Source organism: Haliotis rubra, unplaced genomic scaffold, assembly GCF_003918875.1.
Source record: "Haliotis rubra isolate DU_JTF1 unplaced genomic scaffold, ASM391887v1 Scf274, whole genome shotgun sequence".
NCBI lineage: Eukaryota > Metazoa > Mollusca > Gastropoda > Lepetellida > Haliotidae > Haliotis > Haliotis rubra.
Genome location: NW_025766825.1, coordinates 463570 through 483635, shown reverse-complemented (window position 1 = coordinate 483635; position 20066 = coordinate 463570). Strand labels below are relative to the sequence as shown.

Here is a 20066-nt window from a genome sequence, read left to right as displayed (position 1 = left end):
GGTTTTACGACGCTTTTAGCAATATTCCAGCAAAATCACGGCAGGGGACACCAGAAATGGGCTTCACACATTGTACCCATGTGGGGAATAGAACCCCGGTTCTCGGCGTGACGAGCGAACGCTTTGACCACTAGCCTACCCCACCGCCCCTTCTGTGAAAGAGACTAAACTACAAATCTGGCCCCAATCCAAAACCACATCATCCTCAAATATTCTCATGCTCTTGCCCCAAATACTTTATATTATAAGACCCAATGCCCAAGTATTCTAAGGAACTAACTCCAAATATTTTCAGACTCAACACAACACCAATGTATCCTTCAGCACTACAACAAATACACCACCAACCCAAAATATCAACAGACAAAAAAAAAAGACCCTTGACTTCTGCAAACCAACAAAATACCAATATATGATATAATATGAGGCCCATAGCAGACATTACAGTTCCCTAGAATTTCTTAAAATACAGTCAAATCCAGATGAGTCGAATGCCGGTGTCTCGAATATTATGCATAACTCGAAGTACCTGTCGGTCCCGACCATTCCCTGTTATAGTTGTCATCATTTGATTTCCGGTTATACTAATTCATCTCAGAAATACACACGATGACTCGAGAAGGAAATTTGGTCCCATTAGATTTAAACAACTGCAATCTTGTATACATAAGCCGAAGTCAGTCAATGAGAAGTTGATTGGTGTAGCAAACTGATCCAATTAACAAACCATCGAGGCTCACACCTTTCCGCCTTTGACGGGTGAGTTCAAAAAGGCAGATTAGTGATTTTACGGAAATCACTGTCTGTGCTAATCAGACTGGAACTGATAAGGTGCCCCTATTCGAGATATGGAAATCATTAGATAAACAAATGCTTAGGCGGAGGAATTAGGACTGGACCATCTTTTTTTACACAAATAATAAACAATAATACAAGCGTAAAACATGACCAATATAGTCCTAAATTAAAACAACCTTCCCAGATTTCAGTGGCATCAGACATAGGTTGATGTGACTACTTACCACAGTGACATGTTTGAGAAATGCTGAGGCAAGCGTGAACTTGGACTTCTCAAGGTTGGAGGCCTTTTGGATCTTCTTGTGATGGAGGTGGCCACAGCAGAGCTCCAGGTCAGCACACAGCTGTCACAGAACACTTCCAGATTAACACGGGGAGTCGTGTACCAGTTTGTTTTGTTTGTCTGTTGTTTAACTACGCACTCAGCAATATTCCAGCTACATGACTGGGTCTGTAAATAATCGGACCAGACAATCCAGTGATCAACATCATGAGCATCCATCCACACGACTGGGATACGATGACGTGTGTCAACAAAGTGAGTGAGATTGAACACCTGATCCCGTTAGTCGCCTCTCACGACAAGCATGGTACCTGAAGATCAGTTCTAACCCAGATCTTCACAGGTATCGTGTTCACAGACTAACACAGGGAGTTATCTTGAAGATTAACGTAGGGAGGTACCTTAACACCTAGAGTTATCTTAATGATTAACATAGGGAGTCGTGTACCAGTATAACACAGAGTTATCTTGATGATAAACACAGGGGGGATGAAGACATCAGATGAACACATGGAACAGAATTACATTACATCAACCATTCCTCACCTTCGTGATGTACGACTCCATCTTGGTGATGACGAGGAAATCCCTGACTATCACCTGACAAGTCTTGTCAACCAACACCTGTGTAGGAGAATCTGTGGACTGAAAACAAAACCAACAGAAGTAGAAATATCACACATTGAACAACAAATCAAAGGAGCTTCCAAGAAAAAGCATGAGAAGTGTGCCTGGCTATATAGGTATAAGGAAAAGACATCTTCCCTTATCAACCTGTACACAAATGTCAGTTCAACACAGAGGACTGCATTCAGAACACTATCTACCCTTATTATCTGGAAAAAGACACTGCCACACACTTAATGGAACACAGGCAACACCCTTGACCATTGTTGGAACAGATTATCAGCCATCAAAATTAAAACCTTTTTAGGGGCTTTTCAATGCCACTCAAAGAAGCCAAATCTACAATTTTAAGAAACTATAGACAGATGAAACACACAAGTAGTTGAATACACACAAGGTTTGTCAAACGTGGGCCCGGCCATGGGAGGGAAATGACTCTTAGCTACATCGCTGCACTGGGAAAGCTTCGCTATGGATGGAGATTAACATATTGCAATCTATTTTCATCTTGTATTCCTTCCTGTAAAATCATAACTTGACAAGTTCTGCTAATTATAGGGCCTTTTAAGGGAAGCCAGGCAATCCAGACAAACAGCATAAGTATAACTCGGCGCAGTTGGGAAACGATGACGTGTCAACCAAGCAGCAAGCCTGACCACCTGATCCCGACATGCATGGGTTGCTGAAGACCAATTCTAACCCAGATTTCACAGTTTCAGATAACAATCTGAAACAAGGAGAACTGTCCAGGCTATCTTGAACATAGAATTCTACCAAAACCTCTCTGGAACACAGATAAAATGGCTGACTCACCTGGGTGTCATGACACAGTGTGGTCAGCCACGTCAGGAAGACGTCTGCACTGACTATCTGGAACACCGCCATGGGCCCCACACCGTCGAGGAGGGTGGTGAGCAGGTGGATGATGGTGGAGTTGTTTGCAGTGCAGGATGCCAGCAGCGACAGACCACAGAAACAGCGCACCCTCTCCGACGGAGACAGGAACTCTAGAGGCAGCTTCTCCAAGATCTGAAACAAAACAATCCAGCGATTCACCGCCACTGTAAGGTGCACTATCCCAATGTTCACCAGGATATCCAGCGATGACCTGTGATACACCAGCGATCCACCTGTGAGTGAGTGAGGTGCACTATCCCAATGTTCAGGATATCCACAGTGAGGTGAGTGAGTGAGTGAGTGAGTGAGTGAGTGAGTGAGTGAGTGAGTGAGTGAGTGAGTTTAGGTTTATGCCGCTTTTAGCAATATTCCAGCAACATCACGGCGGGGACACCAGAAATGGGCTTGACACATTGTACCCATGTGCGGAATCGAACCTGGGTCTTTTGCATGATGAGCGATCGCTTTAACTACTTGGCTACAACACAGCCCCTCCGAAGTCATTGTAGTGATTAACTGTCTGGTAAGGTCTTGTTCTTGACGTTAAGATTTGATTTTAGCTATTGATTTATTAGTTTCAACAATATTCTATCATGGCCACCTCTATATTGTAAGTTGTTGTGTCGAGTTATAACGCTGCTATGAACAGTATTCCAGTTATAGTACGAGGGAAGTGACGCGGGACTCAGATATTCACCATCTTTCTATGAGTGAGTGAGTGAGTGAGTTTAGTTTTACGCCGCACTCAGCAATATTCCAGCTATATGGCGGCGGTCTGTAAATAATCAAGTCTGGACCAGACAATCCAGTGATCAACAGCATGAGCATCGATCTGCGCAATTGGGAACCGATGACATGTGTCAACCCAGCCAGCGAGCCTGACCACCCGATCCTGTTAGTCCCCTCTAACGACAAGCATGGGTTACTGAAGGGTCAACACCCGATCCCGTTACGACGAATCTTTTTATGAAACCACAAGCAGTGGGTATGGTGTTGACAAACATGGATGTGTAATCAGGGTACATGGTGATTTGAACCCACAATTAAAGGTTGCTGACTTCAAACTTTCATGGCATGAGGTTGACCAGATCATCGTTTTAGTTGCTCTTACTACAAGCATTGGTTGCAGGTGACCTATCCTAACTGGAGTAAGTGAGTGACTTGGGTTTTACTCTGCTTTTAGCAACATTCCAGCAACATAACAGCAAGGGGCACCAGAGATGGGCTGCACACATTGTACCCATGTAGGAATCGAACTCAGGTCCTCGGGATGATGAGCAAACACTCTAACCACTAGGCTACTCCACTGCTCCTATTGTAACTGGAATCTGCAAGGGTGCTTTGTGCCTTCTGACAAGCTATTTTGAAACGTATCTACTCTCCCATCAGATTAGATCAGTTAGTCTCTACTCCATGTGTGAGTCAGGAGAAAGTGTCTATCATCATGTGGGGCATTGTTTGTTCTGTTGATAGCTAAAGACAATAAAGGTAAAACATGTAACACATATTTGGGATTACTTTCTCAGTAAAGTACAGACTCTAGTATTATGTCGGATTGAGTCCCATCCAGGATTCGAACCCATACTCTCAGAGTCAGGCACCTAATCGCCACCACACAAAGTCAGCCGTCTAACCCACTCAGCCAGGAAACATTCCTGAATTTATATCCTGGTTAGGTCCGAATTCATATCAAACAAACAATTTTGTATGACAACATTGTATATGTTGTTCATGAGGCTGATATTCTTGCCTACAGTGATGTACAGGACGATATGACATCCGTGTAATCCCAACATGTGACCACTTTCTAAATGGCATTGTGTATTCAAAACTTTTGTCAGACTTCCGTTTTTGTGGATGCATGGTGGTTGAGTGGTTTAGGCGGCTGACTCTGAGGGTGTGGATTCAAATCACGAACGGATTCAACCCAACAATATCTGTACTTTACTGAGAGACCGCCTCCGAGGTGTTGTGGTTAGAGCGTCCGACCGGAGAGCGGAAGGTCGCGGGTTCGATCCCCGACCGCGTCATACCAAAAGACGTTAAAATATGGTACTTGTTGGTCCCTGCCTGGCGCTCGGCATTAATGGGTACAACAAGGACTGGTCGGCTCGGAGTCAGTATAATGTGTCTGAGTGGGGTATTCATGCTTCACTGCGGCATGGTATCACAGTGGGCTAGCACTATAAAACCAGCTTCAGTCTGGGCTAGTACAAGCAGCCGCACATACACACGCATGCACGTCGTCATATGAGCGAAATATTCTCAAGCACAACCTTAAACCCAATTTCACCTCACCTCACTTTACTGAGAAATTATTCCCAAATATAACATGTGTTACATTTCCACTTTCGAAATGACACTGTGTATTCAAGTTAAAACATGATCAACATTATGGATGGATGATGATGTGGAAATCAACAAGAATGATGTAACCTAAAGGTTGTGCTCACCTTCAGGAGCTGCAGCTGTCGAGGATGGAGGTCCAGAGGTTCCTCTGAGGTGGACAAGGTCTTTGTAACAAGGGAGGCAACTCCTTTCAACTCAGCCAGGTATTCACTGAACAAAAGGAGTAAGTGAATATTGTAGTACGCCACTTTTAGCAATTTTCCAGCAACATCACGGTGGGGACACCAGAAAAGGGCTTCACACATTGTACCCATGTGGGGAATCGAACCCGAGTCTTCGAAGTGACGAGAGAACGCTTTAACCACTAGGCTACCCCACCGCCCCAAAGTAAGTGAGTGAGTGTGTGAGTTTACGCTGCTTTAGCAATATTCAAGCAAAATTCCAGCAATATCAAATCAACATCACGGCGGGGACACCAGAAATGGCCTTCACACACTGTACCCATGTGGGGAGTTGAACCCAGGTCTTCGGTGTGACAACGAAACATTTTAACCAAAACCAGAAATGGCCTTCACACACTGTAACCATGTGGGGAATCGAACCCAGGTCTTCGGAACTTTTCTGACACTTGATTTTACAAAGGAATAATTCAGTCAAACATATTGACAGAAGAAACAGTTGATGTCCCATCAGATTAGATCAGTTAGTCTCTGCTCCATGTGTGAGTCAGGAGAAAGTGTCTATCATCATGTGGGAAAATGATGAATCAGCATAAAACGTACTTGTCTGTTTTCTGAGGACCGTCAGGATTCATGGCACCAAGCTCTGAGAGGCCCTCAATCACCATGGTTACTCCAGGGGATAATTTTCTCTTCTTCTTTGGACTGGAACACAAAACCTGAGTGAATCACATATTCAAACAAGCAGTCACTAAAGTGACATAATCACCTGCTGCAAATTATCAAATCAAACTTAAAAAGTAATGAAAGGGAAGGTTGTAGTTTAGGATGAAGTTAAATGTCAACAAAAGCATGACCAGTCAACCTGCACCTTCCGAAGACGACGCTTTGTGTCAAATATGAAGAAAATACAGTGAATCATTTGTGAGATGTCTCGCTGACAAGCTTAACATGTAGGTTAACAAACTGAAATATTCAATGTGTCGCTGTGACCCTGAATGTGTGATGGTCACCAAAATCGACTGGGCCCTGCACCTTCCCTAGATGAAGCTTAGTGTCAAATATGAAGAAAATTCAGTGAACGTTTCTTGAGATATCTCGCTGATAAGAGTAAAAAATTAAAGTCCCTGTGTGACCTTGAAATGAAGGTCAAGGTCACAATACCTGACTGAGACCTTTCGCACACTGTGATGAAGCTTGGTACCAAATATGAAAAGAATCTAGTCAACGGTTCTTAAGCTATTCCAATTTGTACGGACGGACAGAGTCTAATACTATATCCGCTGCTTCACTAAACGCGAGGCGGGGGATAATTATTAACTGCATAACATTGTCACAGCAGTGAACAATTTGGGACATATGTTTGACAAAAGTGGCAAAGTAGTTTCCTAAAGAGGTTGGTAAGGTGATGCACTAAATTGGTATGGTGTTTAACTGAAGTCTTTGGTAAGGTGCTTGACAAAAGTGGTCAGTAAGGTTCTTGACTAAAGAGGTCGGTAAGGTTCTTGACTAAAGTGGTCAGTAAGGTGTTCGACTAAAGAGGTCAGAAAGGTGGTTGAGTAAAGAGGTCGGTAAGGTGTTTGACTAAAGTGGTCAGGAATGCGTTTGTCTAAGAGGTCGGTAAGGTGTTTGACTAAAGTGGTCGGTAAGGTGTTTGACTGAAGAGTGAGTGAGGGAGTGAGTATGGTTTTACACCGCATTTAGCAATATTCCAGTAATATCATGGCGGGGGACACGAGAAATGGGTTTCACACATTGTACCCATGTGGGGAATCAAACCCGAGTCTTTGGCGTGACGAGTGAACGCTTTAACCACTAGGCTGCCCCACCGCCCCTGTTTGACTGAAGAGGTCAGTAAGGTATTTGACTAATGAGGTCGGTAAGGTGTTTGATTAACATGGTCGGTAAGGTGTTTGACTAAAGAGGTCGTTAAGGTGTTTGACAAAAGAGGACAGTTAAGTGTTTCACTAAAGTGGTTGGTAAGGTGTTTGACTAAAGTAGTCTCAGGGGGTGGACTAAAGAGTCGGTAAGGTGTTTGACTAAAGAGTCGGTAAGGTGTTTGACAAAAGAGGTCGGTAAGGTGTTTGTCTAAAGCGGTCGGTAAGGTGTTTGTCTAAAGCGGTCGGTAAGGTGTTTGTCTAAAGCGGTCGGTAAGGTGTTTGTCTAAAGGGGTCGGTAAGGTGTTTGTCTAAAGTAGTCTTAAGGTGGTGGACTAAAGAGTCGGTAAGGTGTTTGTCTAAAGCGGTCGGTAAGGTGTTTGTCTAAAGGGGTCGGTAAGGTGTTTGTCTAAAGTAGTCTTAAGGTGGTGGACTAAAGAGTCGGTAAGGTGTTTGTCTAAAGAGGTCGGTAAGGTGTTTGTCTAAAGCGGTCGGTAAGGTGTTTGTCTAAAGCGGTCAGTAAGGTGTTTGTCTAAAGTAGTCTTAAGGTGGAGGACTAAAAAGTCGGTAAGGTGTTTGTCTAAAGAGGTCGGTAAGGTGTTTGTCTAAAGCGGTCGGTAAGGTGTTTGTCTAAAGCGGTCGGTAAGGCGTTTGTCTAAAGCGGTCGGTAAGGTGTTTGACTAAATTGGTAAACTGTCTGCACCCAGTGCAACAATGAGTTACTTTATACATGGAGCTGATACACTGTGACATGCTTAAACTACTTTCAAAGAATGCTTCTTTACACACCTCTTCCCAGGGCCTGGACCTGGTGCAAGTTGTGGCCACAGTGATGCCATGATACAAGACTGCAAGTTCCTGGTTTCCATGGTAACTGGTGCCACAAGAAGATTATTCGTAAGAGATGCTAAATTCAAGCAGCTGAAACAGAAACATTAATTAGTCATTAATTACAGTGGTTTGAAATGTAGCTGAACATAGCAGGTTAGCCATTCAGGGTTTATTCTGGGCTGGTCCATACAGCTAACTGTTGCAAAATGCCATCCATTTACAGCATCTATTGGGTCATCAATGATCAGTAAAAAACATCTTACTTTTCATTTAAGGACACTACTCCAGCCTGCTAGGGACGCTAATCTCACTGGCAAGGGACACTACTCGCACTGGCAAGGGATACTACTCTCACTGGCAAGAGACGCTATGCTCACTGGCAAGGGACATTACTCTCACTGGCAAGGGATACTACTCTCACTGGCAAGGGATACTACGCTCACTGGCAAGGGACACTACTCTCACTGGCAAGGGACACTACTCTCACTGGCAAGGGATACTACGCTCACTGGCAAGGGACACTACTCTCACTGGCAAGGGACACTACTCTCACTGGCAAGGGACATTACTCTCACTGGCAAGGGTTGCAACGTTCACTGGCAAGGGACACTACTCTCACTAGCAAGGGACACTACTCGCACTGGCAAGGGACACTACTCGCACTGGCAAGGGACACTACTCGCACTGGCAAGGGATACTACTCTCACTGGCAAGAGATGCTATGCTCACTGGCAAGGGACATTACTCTCACTGGCAAGGGACACTACTCGCACTGGCAAGGGACACTACTCTCACTGGCAAGGGATACTGCTCTCACTGGTAAGGGACATTACTCTCACTGGCAAGGGATACTACTCACTGGCAAGGGACATTACTCTCACTGGCAAGGGATACTACTCACTGGCAAGGGACATTACTCCCATGACCAAGGGAAACAACTCTAATGACCAAGGGACACAACTCTAATGACCAAGGGACATTACTCTCATGACCAAGGGACACAACTCTAATGACCAAGGGACACAACTCTAATGACCAAGGGACATTACTCTCATGACCAAGGGACAACTCTAATGACCAAGGGACACAACTCTAATGACCAAGGGACATTACTCTCATGACCAAGGGACAACTCTAATGACCAAGGGACACAACTCTAATGACCAAGGGACATTACTCTCATGACCAAGGGACACAACTCTAATGACCAAGGGACACAACTCTAATGACAAAGGGATACAACTCTAAAGAAGCATTGATATATATTACCTTGTCTTGTCCTGGTCTCCAGCTGTGCCCACCATGAACTTGGCTATCTTCTCACAGTGTTGAGTTGACAGGCTCTTAGCCAAAACTGGAAGGTTGGACACCAGCATCTGCCAGTTTGACACCACACAGTTGTCTCCCTTTATACTACACGGCTGAGAAAATATATTCCCATTATTACTGATAGCTCATGCTACGGACATATATTTTTTTGGGGTACTCACTGTGATACATCTTTGCTTTAGAAATATATTCTCTGCTTCAGTGGTGCTGACATTAACACAATGTATCATTTGATATGGTTGAATCTATCATCCTGATGATACTCTTGAAGAACTGACATGGCAGATGCCCGAGCCGAGCTGACACGGCAGATGCAAGAATCGACATGGCAGATGCCAGAATCAACATAGCTGATGCCAGAATCGACATATCTGATGCCAGAATCGACATAGCTGATGCCAGAATCGACACAGCAGACGCCAGAAGAGACAAGGCAGATGCAAAAACTGACACAACAGATGCCACACGGCAGACGTCAGAGCTGACATAGCATAGAACATGGCAGATGATGAACCCATCAGACTCATTAGATCAGACATCCACGTGTCAAGTCATGAAGGATATGAACATCACATGGGTCATCAGTCCACCATTTACTCGTCAACCCACGTGTCAAGTCATGAAGGATATGAACATCACATGGGTCATCAGTCCACCATTTACTCGTCAACCCACGTGTCAAGTCATGAAGGATATGAACATCACATGGGTCATCAGTCCACCATGTACTCGTCAACCCACGTGTCAAGTCATGAAGGATATGAACATCACATGGGTCATCAGTCCACCATGTACTCGCCAACATCCACGTCCACCATGTACTTTCGTCAAGTCAAGTCATGAAGGATATGAACATCACATGGGTCATCAGTCCACCATTTACTCGTCAACCCACGTGTCAAGTCATGAAGGATATGAACATCACATGGGTCATCAGTCCACCATTTACTCGTCAACCCACGTGTCAAGTCATGAAGGATATGAACATCACATGGGTCATCAGTCCACCATCACATGGGTCATCAGTCCACCATTTACTCGTCAACCCACGTGTCAAGTCATGAAGGATATGAACATCACATGGGTCATCAGTCCACCATGTACTCGTCAACCCACGTGTCAAGTCATGAAGGATATGAACATCACATGGGTCATCAGTCCACCATTTACTCGTCAACGCTCAACCAAATAAGTACCCACCTGTCCGTCCCACGATGCACTACGGTGATCATCAGTGACGTCTGCTGGGAGGTTGACGATCCTGTCGATGGCCATCTGTATGTTTTCATCAGTCGTGTTTTGTTCTGTAGAAAACAGTAGGAGAGCCTTCAGCTTCTGGATGCTTAGCAAGTCCTGGAAACAAACATTTAAATATAAGAAAATATTGACTATTTAATATTTCACCTGCATCACACCTTAGTACACTCCCTTGTCTTTACTGAGTGATTGAGTTTGGTTTTACGCCGCTTTTAGCAATATTCCAGCAACATCACGGCGGGGGACACCAGAAATGGGCTTCACACAGTGTACCCATGTGGGGATTCGAACCCGGGTCTTCGGCGTGACGAGCCAACGCTTTAACCACTAGGCTACCCCACCGCCCCTCCCTTGCCTTTACACTTGAGGGAGTCACAAATCTGTTAAAGTTGGTTGCAGAGAGTCCTTGGATGGTTGACCATGTATTGGAGCTGACTCCTAAGAGTTCTATGACTTCAGTCCTGCCCCACAACGAAGCACACATGGTCGCACCTTAGGCAAGTGACTGTTCAAAATTGCCTCTGTTCACCCAGCAGTCAATGGGTACCTGGTGGGATGAGATGGTCCCACGACCGTTAACCTTCCAGTGCCTTATAGGTAGCTTGGGTTTAGTGCGTACTGATTGAGGTAATTATGTTAGCATTGATCTTGTGTATGAAGTTTGTGAAATATTAGTGAGTGAGTTTAGTTTTACGCCACACTTAGCAATATTCAAGCTATATGGCGGCAGTCTGTAAATAATCAAGTCTGCACCAGACAATCCAGTGATCAACAGCATGAGCATCGATCTTAGCAATTGGGATATGATGACATGTGTCAACCAAGTCAGCAAGCCTGACCACTCGATCCCGTTAGTTGCCTCTTACGACAAGCATGGAACCCAGGTGAAGGCTGCTAAATTAAGGGCACTCAAGCTATATTAAGCACTCCTCATTTCTTCATTCGATTTCAAAAGTGATATCATAACTTCCATCAATCAAGTTTATCTCAGATTTGGTTCAGAATTTCAAGAGAGTTGGACAGCAACTTGTAGAGGTAATGTTAGAGAGTCATCACTGCCATGTGGCAATTGTATAAAGAGATTACTACCCGAGGGTCTGTGAGATACCACTTACCAAACAAGGTAACCACGATGGAGTAACCAATCACGAGCTTTGGAAATCGATCTAACACATGTGTGATACCAGTTTTCTCACATGGGTTTTCTCACCAACAGGTGTGCAAGAAATCTTTTTTTCACAAATACACTTCAATCTAGATATGTCCACAGTTTGTGAAGGGTATGACTGCCAACCATCAGACTCATTAGATCAGAATATCCATGGCGAAGTCATGATCAGGTATAGCACATCATCTGGGAGGCAGAAATACACCCTGTGCGCGTACATGGTTCAGTTAGTGGGAGAGTGAGTGAAAGAGGAAGGGTGAGTGAGTGAATGAGTAAAATAGTGAAAGAGGCAGTGACTGACTGACTGACTGACTGAGTTTGATTTTACGCCGCTTTTAGCAATATTCCAGCAATATCACGGCGGGGGACACCAGAAATGGGCTTCACACATTGTACCCATGTGGGGACTCGAACCCGCTTTAACCACTAGGCTACTCCACAGCCCCAAAAGAGGCATTGAGTGAGTGAATGGGTGAAAGAGTGAGTGAAATAGTGAGTGAGTGAGTGAGTGAGTTTAGTTTTACGCCGTCCTCAGTAATATTCCAGTTATATGGCGGCGGTCTGTAAATAATCAAGTCTGGACCAGACAATCCAGTGATCAACAGCATGAGCATCGATCTGCGCAATTGGGAAACGATGACATGTGTCAACCAAGTCAGCAAGCCTGACCACCCGATCCCGATAGTCGACTCTTACGACAAGCATGGGTTACTGAAGATCAATATTCTAACCCAGACTTTCACATGTTGGAGTGAGAGTGAAAGAGTGAGTGAAAAGGTGAAAGAGTGAGTGAGTGAGTGAGTGAAAGGGCGGGTGAGAGAGTTGGGTTTAAAGCCACTTTGAACACTCAGTCATATCACTGCATTAGTTTGACGTGGAAGGAAAGACCATCTAAGATGTTCACATTTGTGAAACCCATTTGGAGATGACAGGATTTATACCCACTACCACTGGTTTCAAACAATTCAGCAAGCAAAACATCCCGGTGTGGACAGATGAGCAACCTGTGTCCCAAACATCATGGATCAACTTGATATAATGGTGTGACGTAAACGTTGCATGATGACTTGGTCTGGAATCTTGTACGTAACAGGTGAGGTGAGGTGAAATTGGGTTTAACGTTGTGCTTAAGCTGGTTTTATAGTGCTAGCCCACTGAGATACCATGTCGCAGTGAAGCATGAATACCCCACTCAGACACATTATACTGACTCCGAGGCGACCAGTCCTTGTTGTACCCATTAATGCCGAGCGCCAGGCAGGGACCAACAAGTTCCATATTTTAACGTCTTTTGGTGTGACGTGGTCGGGGATCGAACCCGCGACCTTCCGCTCTCCGGGCAGACGCTCTAACCACTACACCACGAAAGCGGTCTGTACGTAACAGAACATTAACGTCGAGGCCACAGAATTAACGAACATGAAATACTTACCAGCAAGTACTGCAGGCCTTTATTCTGTGACTTCTTCACTTTCTTATGTATCTTCTGCCACCTCTCTGCAGTAAGGTAGGGATGAACCAGTTCAAGGTCATGTGGATGGGAAACTGTGTCTGTGCTGAGTGTGAGGCCAGCTCTGTATTTCTTGTCATACAAAGCTAGCAACAGCTTCAGCTCTCCCCATGTGTAGCTCAAGAAGAGAGCTGAATCTAAGAGCTCTTCTCCCTAAAATATAAAAAAAAAACCCATGTTCATTTGCCCCAAAGTAATCATTTTACTTAAATCAGGGATTACACAGGTATACACTGATGTCACTTTGTACAGCAGACAATGGGGTGCTGAGGACCTATTCAAGGTGATTTGGGTTTATGAGATATCATTTCTACAGCATATCCTATATCCTCCATCACTGAGTCTTGACAAAAACGGGATCAGATGGACAGGCTTGCTGGCTTGGTTGACACATGTCATCGGTTTCCAATTACGCAGATCGATGCTCATGCTGTTGATCACTGGATTGTCTGGACCAGACTCGATTATTTACAGACCGCCACCACATAGCTGGAATATTGCCAAGTGCGGCGTAAAAATCAACTCACTCACTCTTGACAAAACAACTAGTAGTTATTTTGCAAATGAATTTCTGAAAACAATCATGTCAAGATCAGACAATCCAGTGACTGATATCATGAGCCCTGACACATGCAACTGGGTTACGATGATGCAAGTGAGTGAGTGAGTGAGTGTGAGTGAGTGTGAGTGAGTGAGTGAGTGAGTGAGTGAGTGAGTGAGTGAGTGAGTGAGTGAGTGAGTGAGTGAGTGAGTGAGTGAGTGAGTGAGTGAGTGTGTGAGTGAGTGAGTGAGTGAGTGAGTGAGTGAGTGAGTGAGTGAGTGAGTGAGTGAGTGAGTGTGTGAGTGTGTGAGTGAGTTTAGGTTTACGCCACTTTTAGCAATATTCCAGCAATATCATGGCGAGGGACACAAGGAATGGGTATCACACATTGTACCCATGTGGGAAATCGAACCTGGGTCTTCAGTGACGAGCAAATGCTTTAACCACTAGGCTACCCCACCGCCCTACAATGACAAGAAATCAACTAAAAAATGCAAATGATATCTCTATCAATGTCGCCCTTCACGACAAGCATACGGATTGTAAATGACATGTATTTTATCGCATTTCCTCTGGTGTGCCACAGGTGATGAGACGTACCTGTTGAGTGACCAGGCCATAGAGAGGCTGGAGGACTTCACTCTCCATCTGGGACATCAGCTGGTGGGCAGTCCGGGCAGTCGCCTCCGTGATGGTGTAGTCGGCCATCTTGACACCCCCCAGGTACAGCCTCAGTACTGTAGCCACACACCGCAACTTGCTGGACAACCCCACATCTGATGAAAACAGCACACAGTTAACACAAGTCAAGTCAAAGAACACAACAGAGGATGTTTCTCCAGCAAATCCACATCTGACTGAAATAGCAGAACGTTAACATAACCTACTTTAATGAACGCAAGAGTGAAACGGTTGCCTGGCAACCCCAGCTCTGACAGGACCAAATAAAACCCAATCATATTAGAGTCCTGTATTTTTCTAAAATCTATCTCTGCCCCACTTCCCTTAAATATGTATCATTCGGGTTAAAGGATGCGACAAGGACGTCTAGACCTTCAAGCAGCGCCAAACTAGTGGTCGATACTGTGAGCACCGACCATGCCATTCCTGTCCATGGCTCCCATCAGCCTCATTAGATCAGATCCTCCACTGTGGAGTCAGGGAATCGAGTTCACATCATCTGGGAGACAGGTAGTTTTGGGGGCTTCAAGTATCCAGACCCCTCGAAGGTATCATTGATTTTTTAATTCTTTCCTTTGCTGTATATTTGGGGGGAGACACAGATGTTTCTAATAGATTTTTATAAAAACATGGATAAAAAATGAGTGAAAATAAGAATACATCTGTTCAAACAAATTCATTCCACACTGACAAAATTTCTGAGCGAAGATGTCAACAACCGATAAAGAGATGCGCCATCATAATCAAAACAAGCAAATGAGTCCAGGTATTTATGACAGCAGACCTAGCATCAATGATAATGATGCAATATTTCACTACAGGAAAGAGTAGTGTATCAAGCGACCTTCACCTTCTGACTTCTCCATGAGAGGCTCGATGTAGCGTGTCTTCATCTCTCCGACCAGCTTCCCCCAGATGTCGACCGCGGTGGTCTGTGGCAGCCCCTGCACAACTTCATGGAACCTGCAGGACACACCACAGTGTGATACGGGTATTATCACATGTATTGTTATACAAATGTTAAGAATCCCTTGTGCAATCTGGTGCTATCTGCAAACAGTCTGGCTGGTTGTATAACTACTTTGGGATACCTACAGTTGAATAAAAAACAGTAATGAAGTAGGTTTCTTAAAATAATTACTTTATACTCCCCTGTTTAAAAAAGAGCAGAGCACAAACCTTCAAATACTTCAAGATGAAACTGCAAAACAGATCATTTCAGTGGCGACCTGGTGCCTTTTAAAGGTGATGTGGGAGTTAGTACTATTGCAAGAAATGTGACAAGTTACACTTATACTGAACAGAGGGTAGTAGAGCAGAGCTAAACCATTGACTGGTTCTTGATTAAACCTGCTACAGAGATCATTTTAGTGAAGATCTGGTGCTTCTTAAAATTAGAGTGTTTTTCAGCATGACTGATTTTGAGGTGTGTTGAAGCATCAAATTCAAAATCACTGCATTTGTTTTCGGGTAGAGGCCTCCACATGCCCTGTCAATATTTGATGTCTATAAACAGTAACTTCCAGGTAGAAATCCCATCAGATTAGATCAGTTAGTCTCTACTCCATGTGTGAGTCAGGAGAAAGTGTCTATCATCACCTGGGAAGATCACACCTGATTATTTCAAATCATAAAAAATGTATATTTTGGGTATATTTTAAAATCTTGAAACATTTTGTAACACAGTGTTGCTTCCTTATGCTGACTGACACTCAGGGGCGTAGCTACCATAATAAAAAAAAGCCCGGGCCTACACATGATTGTTACTAAAAAGGCTGGGCAAGCCCTCAATACTATCTAAATATGAAGCTTTGTAACCTATAGGGCTTACACAAAAAAATTGGCTTGCTACGCGCCTGACACTCTGAACCACACATCTTCACAGCTCTACAAAGGTTTATTAAAATGCAGGACAGAAGGCATTCTCTTAGCTCTGAGTGTGTTTAGTTTTACACCGCTTTTAGCAATATTCCAGCAATATTACAGCGGGGGACACCAGAAATGGGCTTCACACATTGTGCCAGTGTGGGGAATCGAACCCGCGTTTTCGGCGTGACGAGTAAACATTGTAACCACTAGGCTACCCTACTGCCGCTCTTAGCTCTGAAGTTGCTCAAGGAAAGGACAGAGGGCAGTCTCTCAACTTTGAAGTTGGAGTCCTGGGTCCCGATCCACAAAGCGTTTGTAGCGCTACGACTTTCGTAAGCCTATGATAAACTATAGAGTTACGACAGGTCGTAACGTTACGAACGCTTTGTGGATCGGGACCCTGTTTTCACTAGACTGTTACACCATTCTCCTATATGCTATCACAGTCTTTTCAAATCTGAAATTACTTTGAAAAAAACACAACACAGGAGTAATATATCCTAGAGTTTACCGTGAGTTCACTGAGGTATCACTGACAGCTTCATACTGCTATATGCTGCACCTATGTCATACATTACACAGCATCTGTACAATGCCATACTTGCCTATCGGTGAAGACTCTTGGGCAGACGAGGCTGCTGAGGTAGTTGTTGCTGTCAAATATGGCAGATGTTATGTATGTGACGAGCTTGGGCATCTGCCTCAGTTTGAAGTACGTGTTGAACAGCTCGCACAGGAAGTTACTCAACTGGGAGCTGCTGGATGTCTGTCAAGGAGGATAAACAGATTCAACAACAGCTCTGGCCTTGACACTGGCCCCATTCTGTTAGTTCGTTAGTTTGCTTGTTCTTTAACAATATTCCAGCTATATGGCAGGCAGTTAATAATTGAGTCTGGATGAGACAATCCAGTGATCAACATCATGAGCATTGATCATGATACCATGACATGCAGCAATCAAGTCGTCGAGTCTGACCACCCGATCCGTCAGTCGGATTTATGACAAGCATGGATTGCTGAAGACCAATTCTAATCCAGATCTTCACATGGTGATCATGTTAATTATGAAATGCTCCATAAACATGTGTGTCTTCCAAACTTTCTCATGCTTAGAATAGTCCACCATCCACTGTGTCCATCAGATTAGATCAGTTAATCTCTACTCCATGTGTGAGTCAGGAGAAAGTGTCTATCATCATGTGGGCTAGGCGGCTTTAAGTGTCAACCAAGTCAGACTACCTGATCCTGTCATGACAAGCATGATTCCACAGTAATGTTATTTGGTGTGTTCCTTAATGCCACACTGAGCAATATTCCAGGTATATGGCGCACGCACGCACGCGCGCACGCGCGCACGCACGCACGCACGCACGCACGACGCATACGCGCACGCATGCGCGACGCGACGCGACGCTACTTCAAAACCAGGCCACTGATTTTTGGTCACAAACAAGATGAGGTGAGGTGAAAATGGGTTTAACGTTTTACTTTAGAATATTTCGTTCACATGACGACGTGCATGCGTGTGTATGTGTATGTGCGGCTGCTTGTACTAGCCCAGACTTAAGCTGGTTTTATAGTGCTAGCCCACTGAGATACCATGCCACAGTGAAGCATGAATACCCCACTCAGACACATTATACTGACTCCAAGCTGACCAGTCCTTGTTGTACCCGTTAATGCTGAGCGCCAGGCAGGGACCAACAAGTACCATATTTTAAATGACTGGCGTCTGCATAGAACCCCACCTTCCGCTCTCCGGGCGGACGCTCTAACCAATACACCGCGGAGGCAGTCAGATACAAGATGCCTGAAATGCCTGGTGTCTGCATAATCACCCAATGTAGGCTGTCAACATAATTAAAGACATTGGGTGCAATGTTTTATGAAATATCACGTTTAAATAAGTTTGCAAAGTGGTCAAAGTGTCGTGGTGACCTTGAAGACAAGGTCAAGGTCACCCAAATCAAATGGTGTCTGCATAATCCCCCAATGTAGGCTGTTACCAAATTTGAAGACATTGGGTACAACGGTTCATGAGATATCACATTAACAAAAATCGAGGCGTACATCGAGATGCCTGTGCGGTACAAAAAAAACCGGACATAAACAAACACAAAACACAAAAAGGTTCACACGCACCACCAATACACAGACAGACAGACAGACAGACACACACACACATTGGTCACCCACCTGTGTAACTGTCAGCCAACCGTGTGTGAGCACGTGAGACATCTTTGGCTCAAGTATCCCATGATTCATCTGCAGCAAGGTCAAGGCCGTCTCATACCATGCATCCTCCCTAGAAGGGAAATTGTGATATAAAGGAACACTGAGATTAACGCAAGTGATCTTCAAGCTCAATACAACATTGTGGAGTTATAAATGATATCAGGGAAGGCAGACCACCACATACTCATTTATGTCAGCTTTTCCAAACTGAGAGAGTAACAGGAAGACCTATTCCGACATGGTTGGTTGGTTTGTTGTTTAACGTCACACTCAGAAATATTCCAGCGACTGTGGCCATGGTTTTTAAATAATAGTGGTGGTCCGATTAATTGAAATAATCGAAGATTGGTCGCAGTGACTAAATGACCAAGCAATCGATGTTTTCTCATAATTGAACACAAACAATTCTGGAACCCTTTTAGCATTAACAATATTTTTCACAAGGTTGGTTTTGTAAGTTACATTTCATAACCACTACAAGCTTGTTCCAAGTCATGATTAAATTTATCTTAAAGACTCATGGAATTTTATGTTCCTAACATACTAGTTAAGTAGTAATCCTTTTAAGATGTGAAATTTACCACAAAAAACCCCCCAAAGAACTGCATGTTTTGTCATTAACAAAAAACAACAGCAACATTTTTTTTACGTAAATGACGCTAACCAATTATTTTCGATGACTGATCGATTGTAATGAAGCAATCATCAATAATGAGGTTTTAACCAATTCCCAACACTAGTGAATAATCAAGACTGGGTCAGACAAACCAGTGATCAACAGAACGACCATCGATCTACACAATTGGGATACGATGACATGTGTCAACCAAGTCAGCGAGCCTGACCACCCGATCCTGTCAGTTGCCTCTTACTAATCGAATGAGTTGTTGAAGACATTCTTAAATCAGACTTTCATTGCATATTCATAATGATTAAATGTGATGACAAGTTGGTGTAAAATTGAGAAAACTAGAGAAAAGATACATTGGTTCCCATCAGATTAGATCAGTTAGTCTCTACTCCATGTGTGAGTCAGGAGAAAGTGTCTATCATCATGTGGGAGTGAGTGAGTGAATGAGTTTACTTTTACGCCGCTTTTAGCAATATTCCAGCAATATCACTGCGGGGGGACACCAGAAATGGGCTTCACACATTGTGCCCATGTGGGGAATCAAACCCGGGTCTTCGGTGTGACAAGCGAACGCTTTAACCACTATGCTAGCAGTCATATGACTTATTGAGAAGGTTGATAGTAGTGGTGGTCTGATTAATTGATATAATCGAAGATTGGTCGCAGTGACCAAACAACCAAGTTATCGATCACATTTTTCATAATTGAACACAAGCAATTATGGAGCTACTGTTTTAGTGCCTGAAACACTTGACGATGGAACATATCTTAGAAGTTGTCAGGGCCTGAAAATGTGTTTATTTCTTAGAAAACTCACTTCACTTTCTGAATATTCCTCGACTGAATATTTCTTGAAGACTCCTGGAGGTTTAAGTTCATGATATATACAGAACTGTAACCTAATTCGTGGATATCCTTGATTTGTGGATCGCGGAAATTATCATGCTATCTCGTAAATTAAGTCTCGACTGACGTCACAAAGCGGTACTTTTGATGTACATACA

The 20066-nt window shown here is 44.0% G+C and overlaps 1 protein-coding gene across 1 annotated transcript in view; it reads right to left on the bottom strand.

Moving 5' to 3' along the window:
• The window catches only part of LOC124280788 (unhealthy ribosome biogenesis protein 2 homolog), a 47447-nt gene that overhangs the window by 14325 nt on the left and 13056 nt on the right, over positions 1-20066 (bottom strand). The window contains exons 10-22 of the mRNA XM_046716759.1: positions 18393-18501; positions 16802-16962; positions 15178-15290; positions 14247-14422; positions 13028-13258; positions 10371-10523; positions 9111-9262; positions 7800-7931; positions 5737-5838; positions 5059-5164; positions 2522-2737; positions 1628-1726; positions 1023-1142 (exon numbers count right to left, since the gene is read on the bottom strand). Coding sequence (XP_046572715.1) covers positions 1023-1142; positions 1628-1726; positions 2522-2737; positions 5059-5164; positions 5737-5838; positions 7800-7931; positions 9111-9262; positions 10371-10523; positions 13028-13258; positions 14247-14422; positions 15178-15290; positions 16802-16962; positions 18393-18501 — 1870 coding nt within the window. The remainder of the gene's footprint in view (positions 1-1022; positions 1143-1627; positions 1727-2521; positions 2738-5058; positions 5165-5736; positions 5839-7799; positions 7932-9110; positions 9263-10370; positions 10524-13027; positions 13259-14246; positions 14423-15177; positions 15291-16801; positions 16963-18392; positions 18502-20066) is intronic.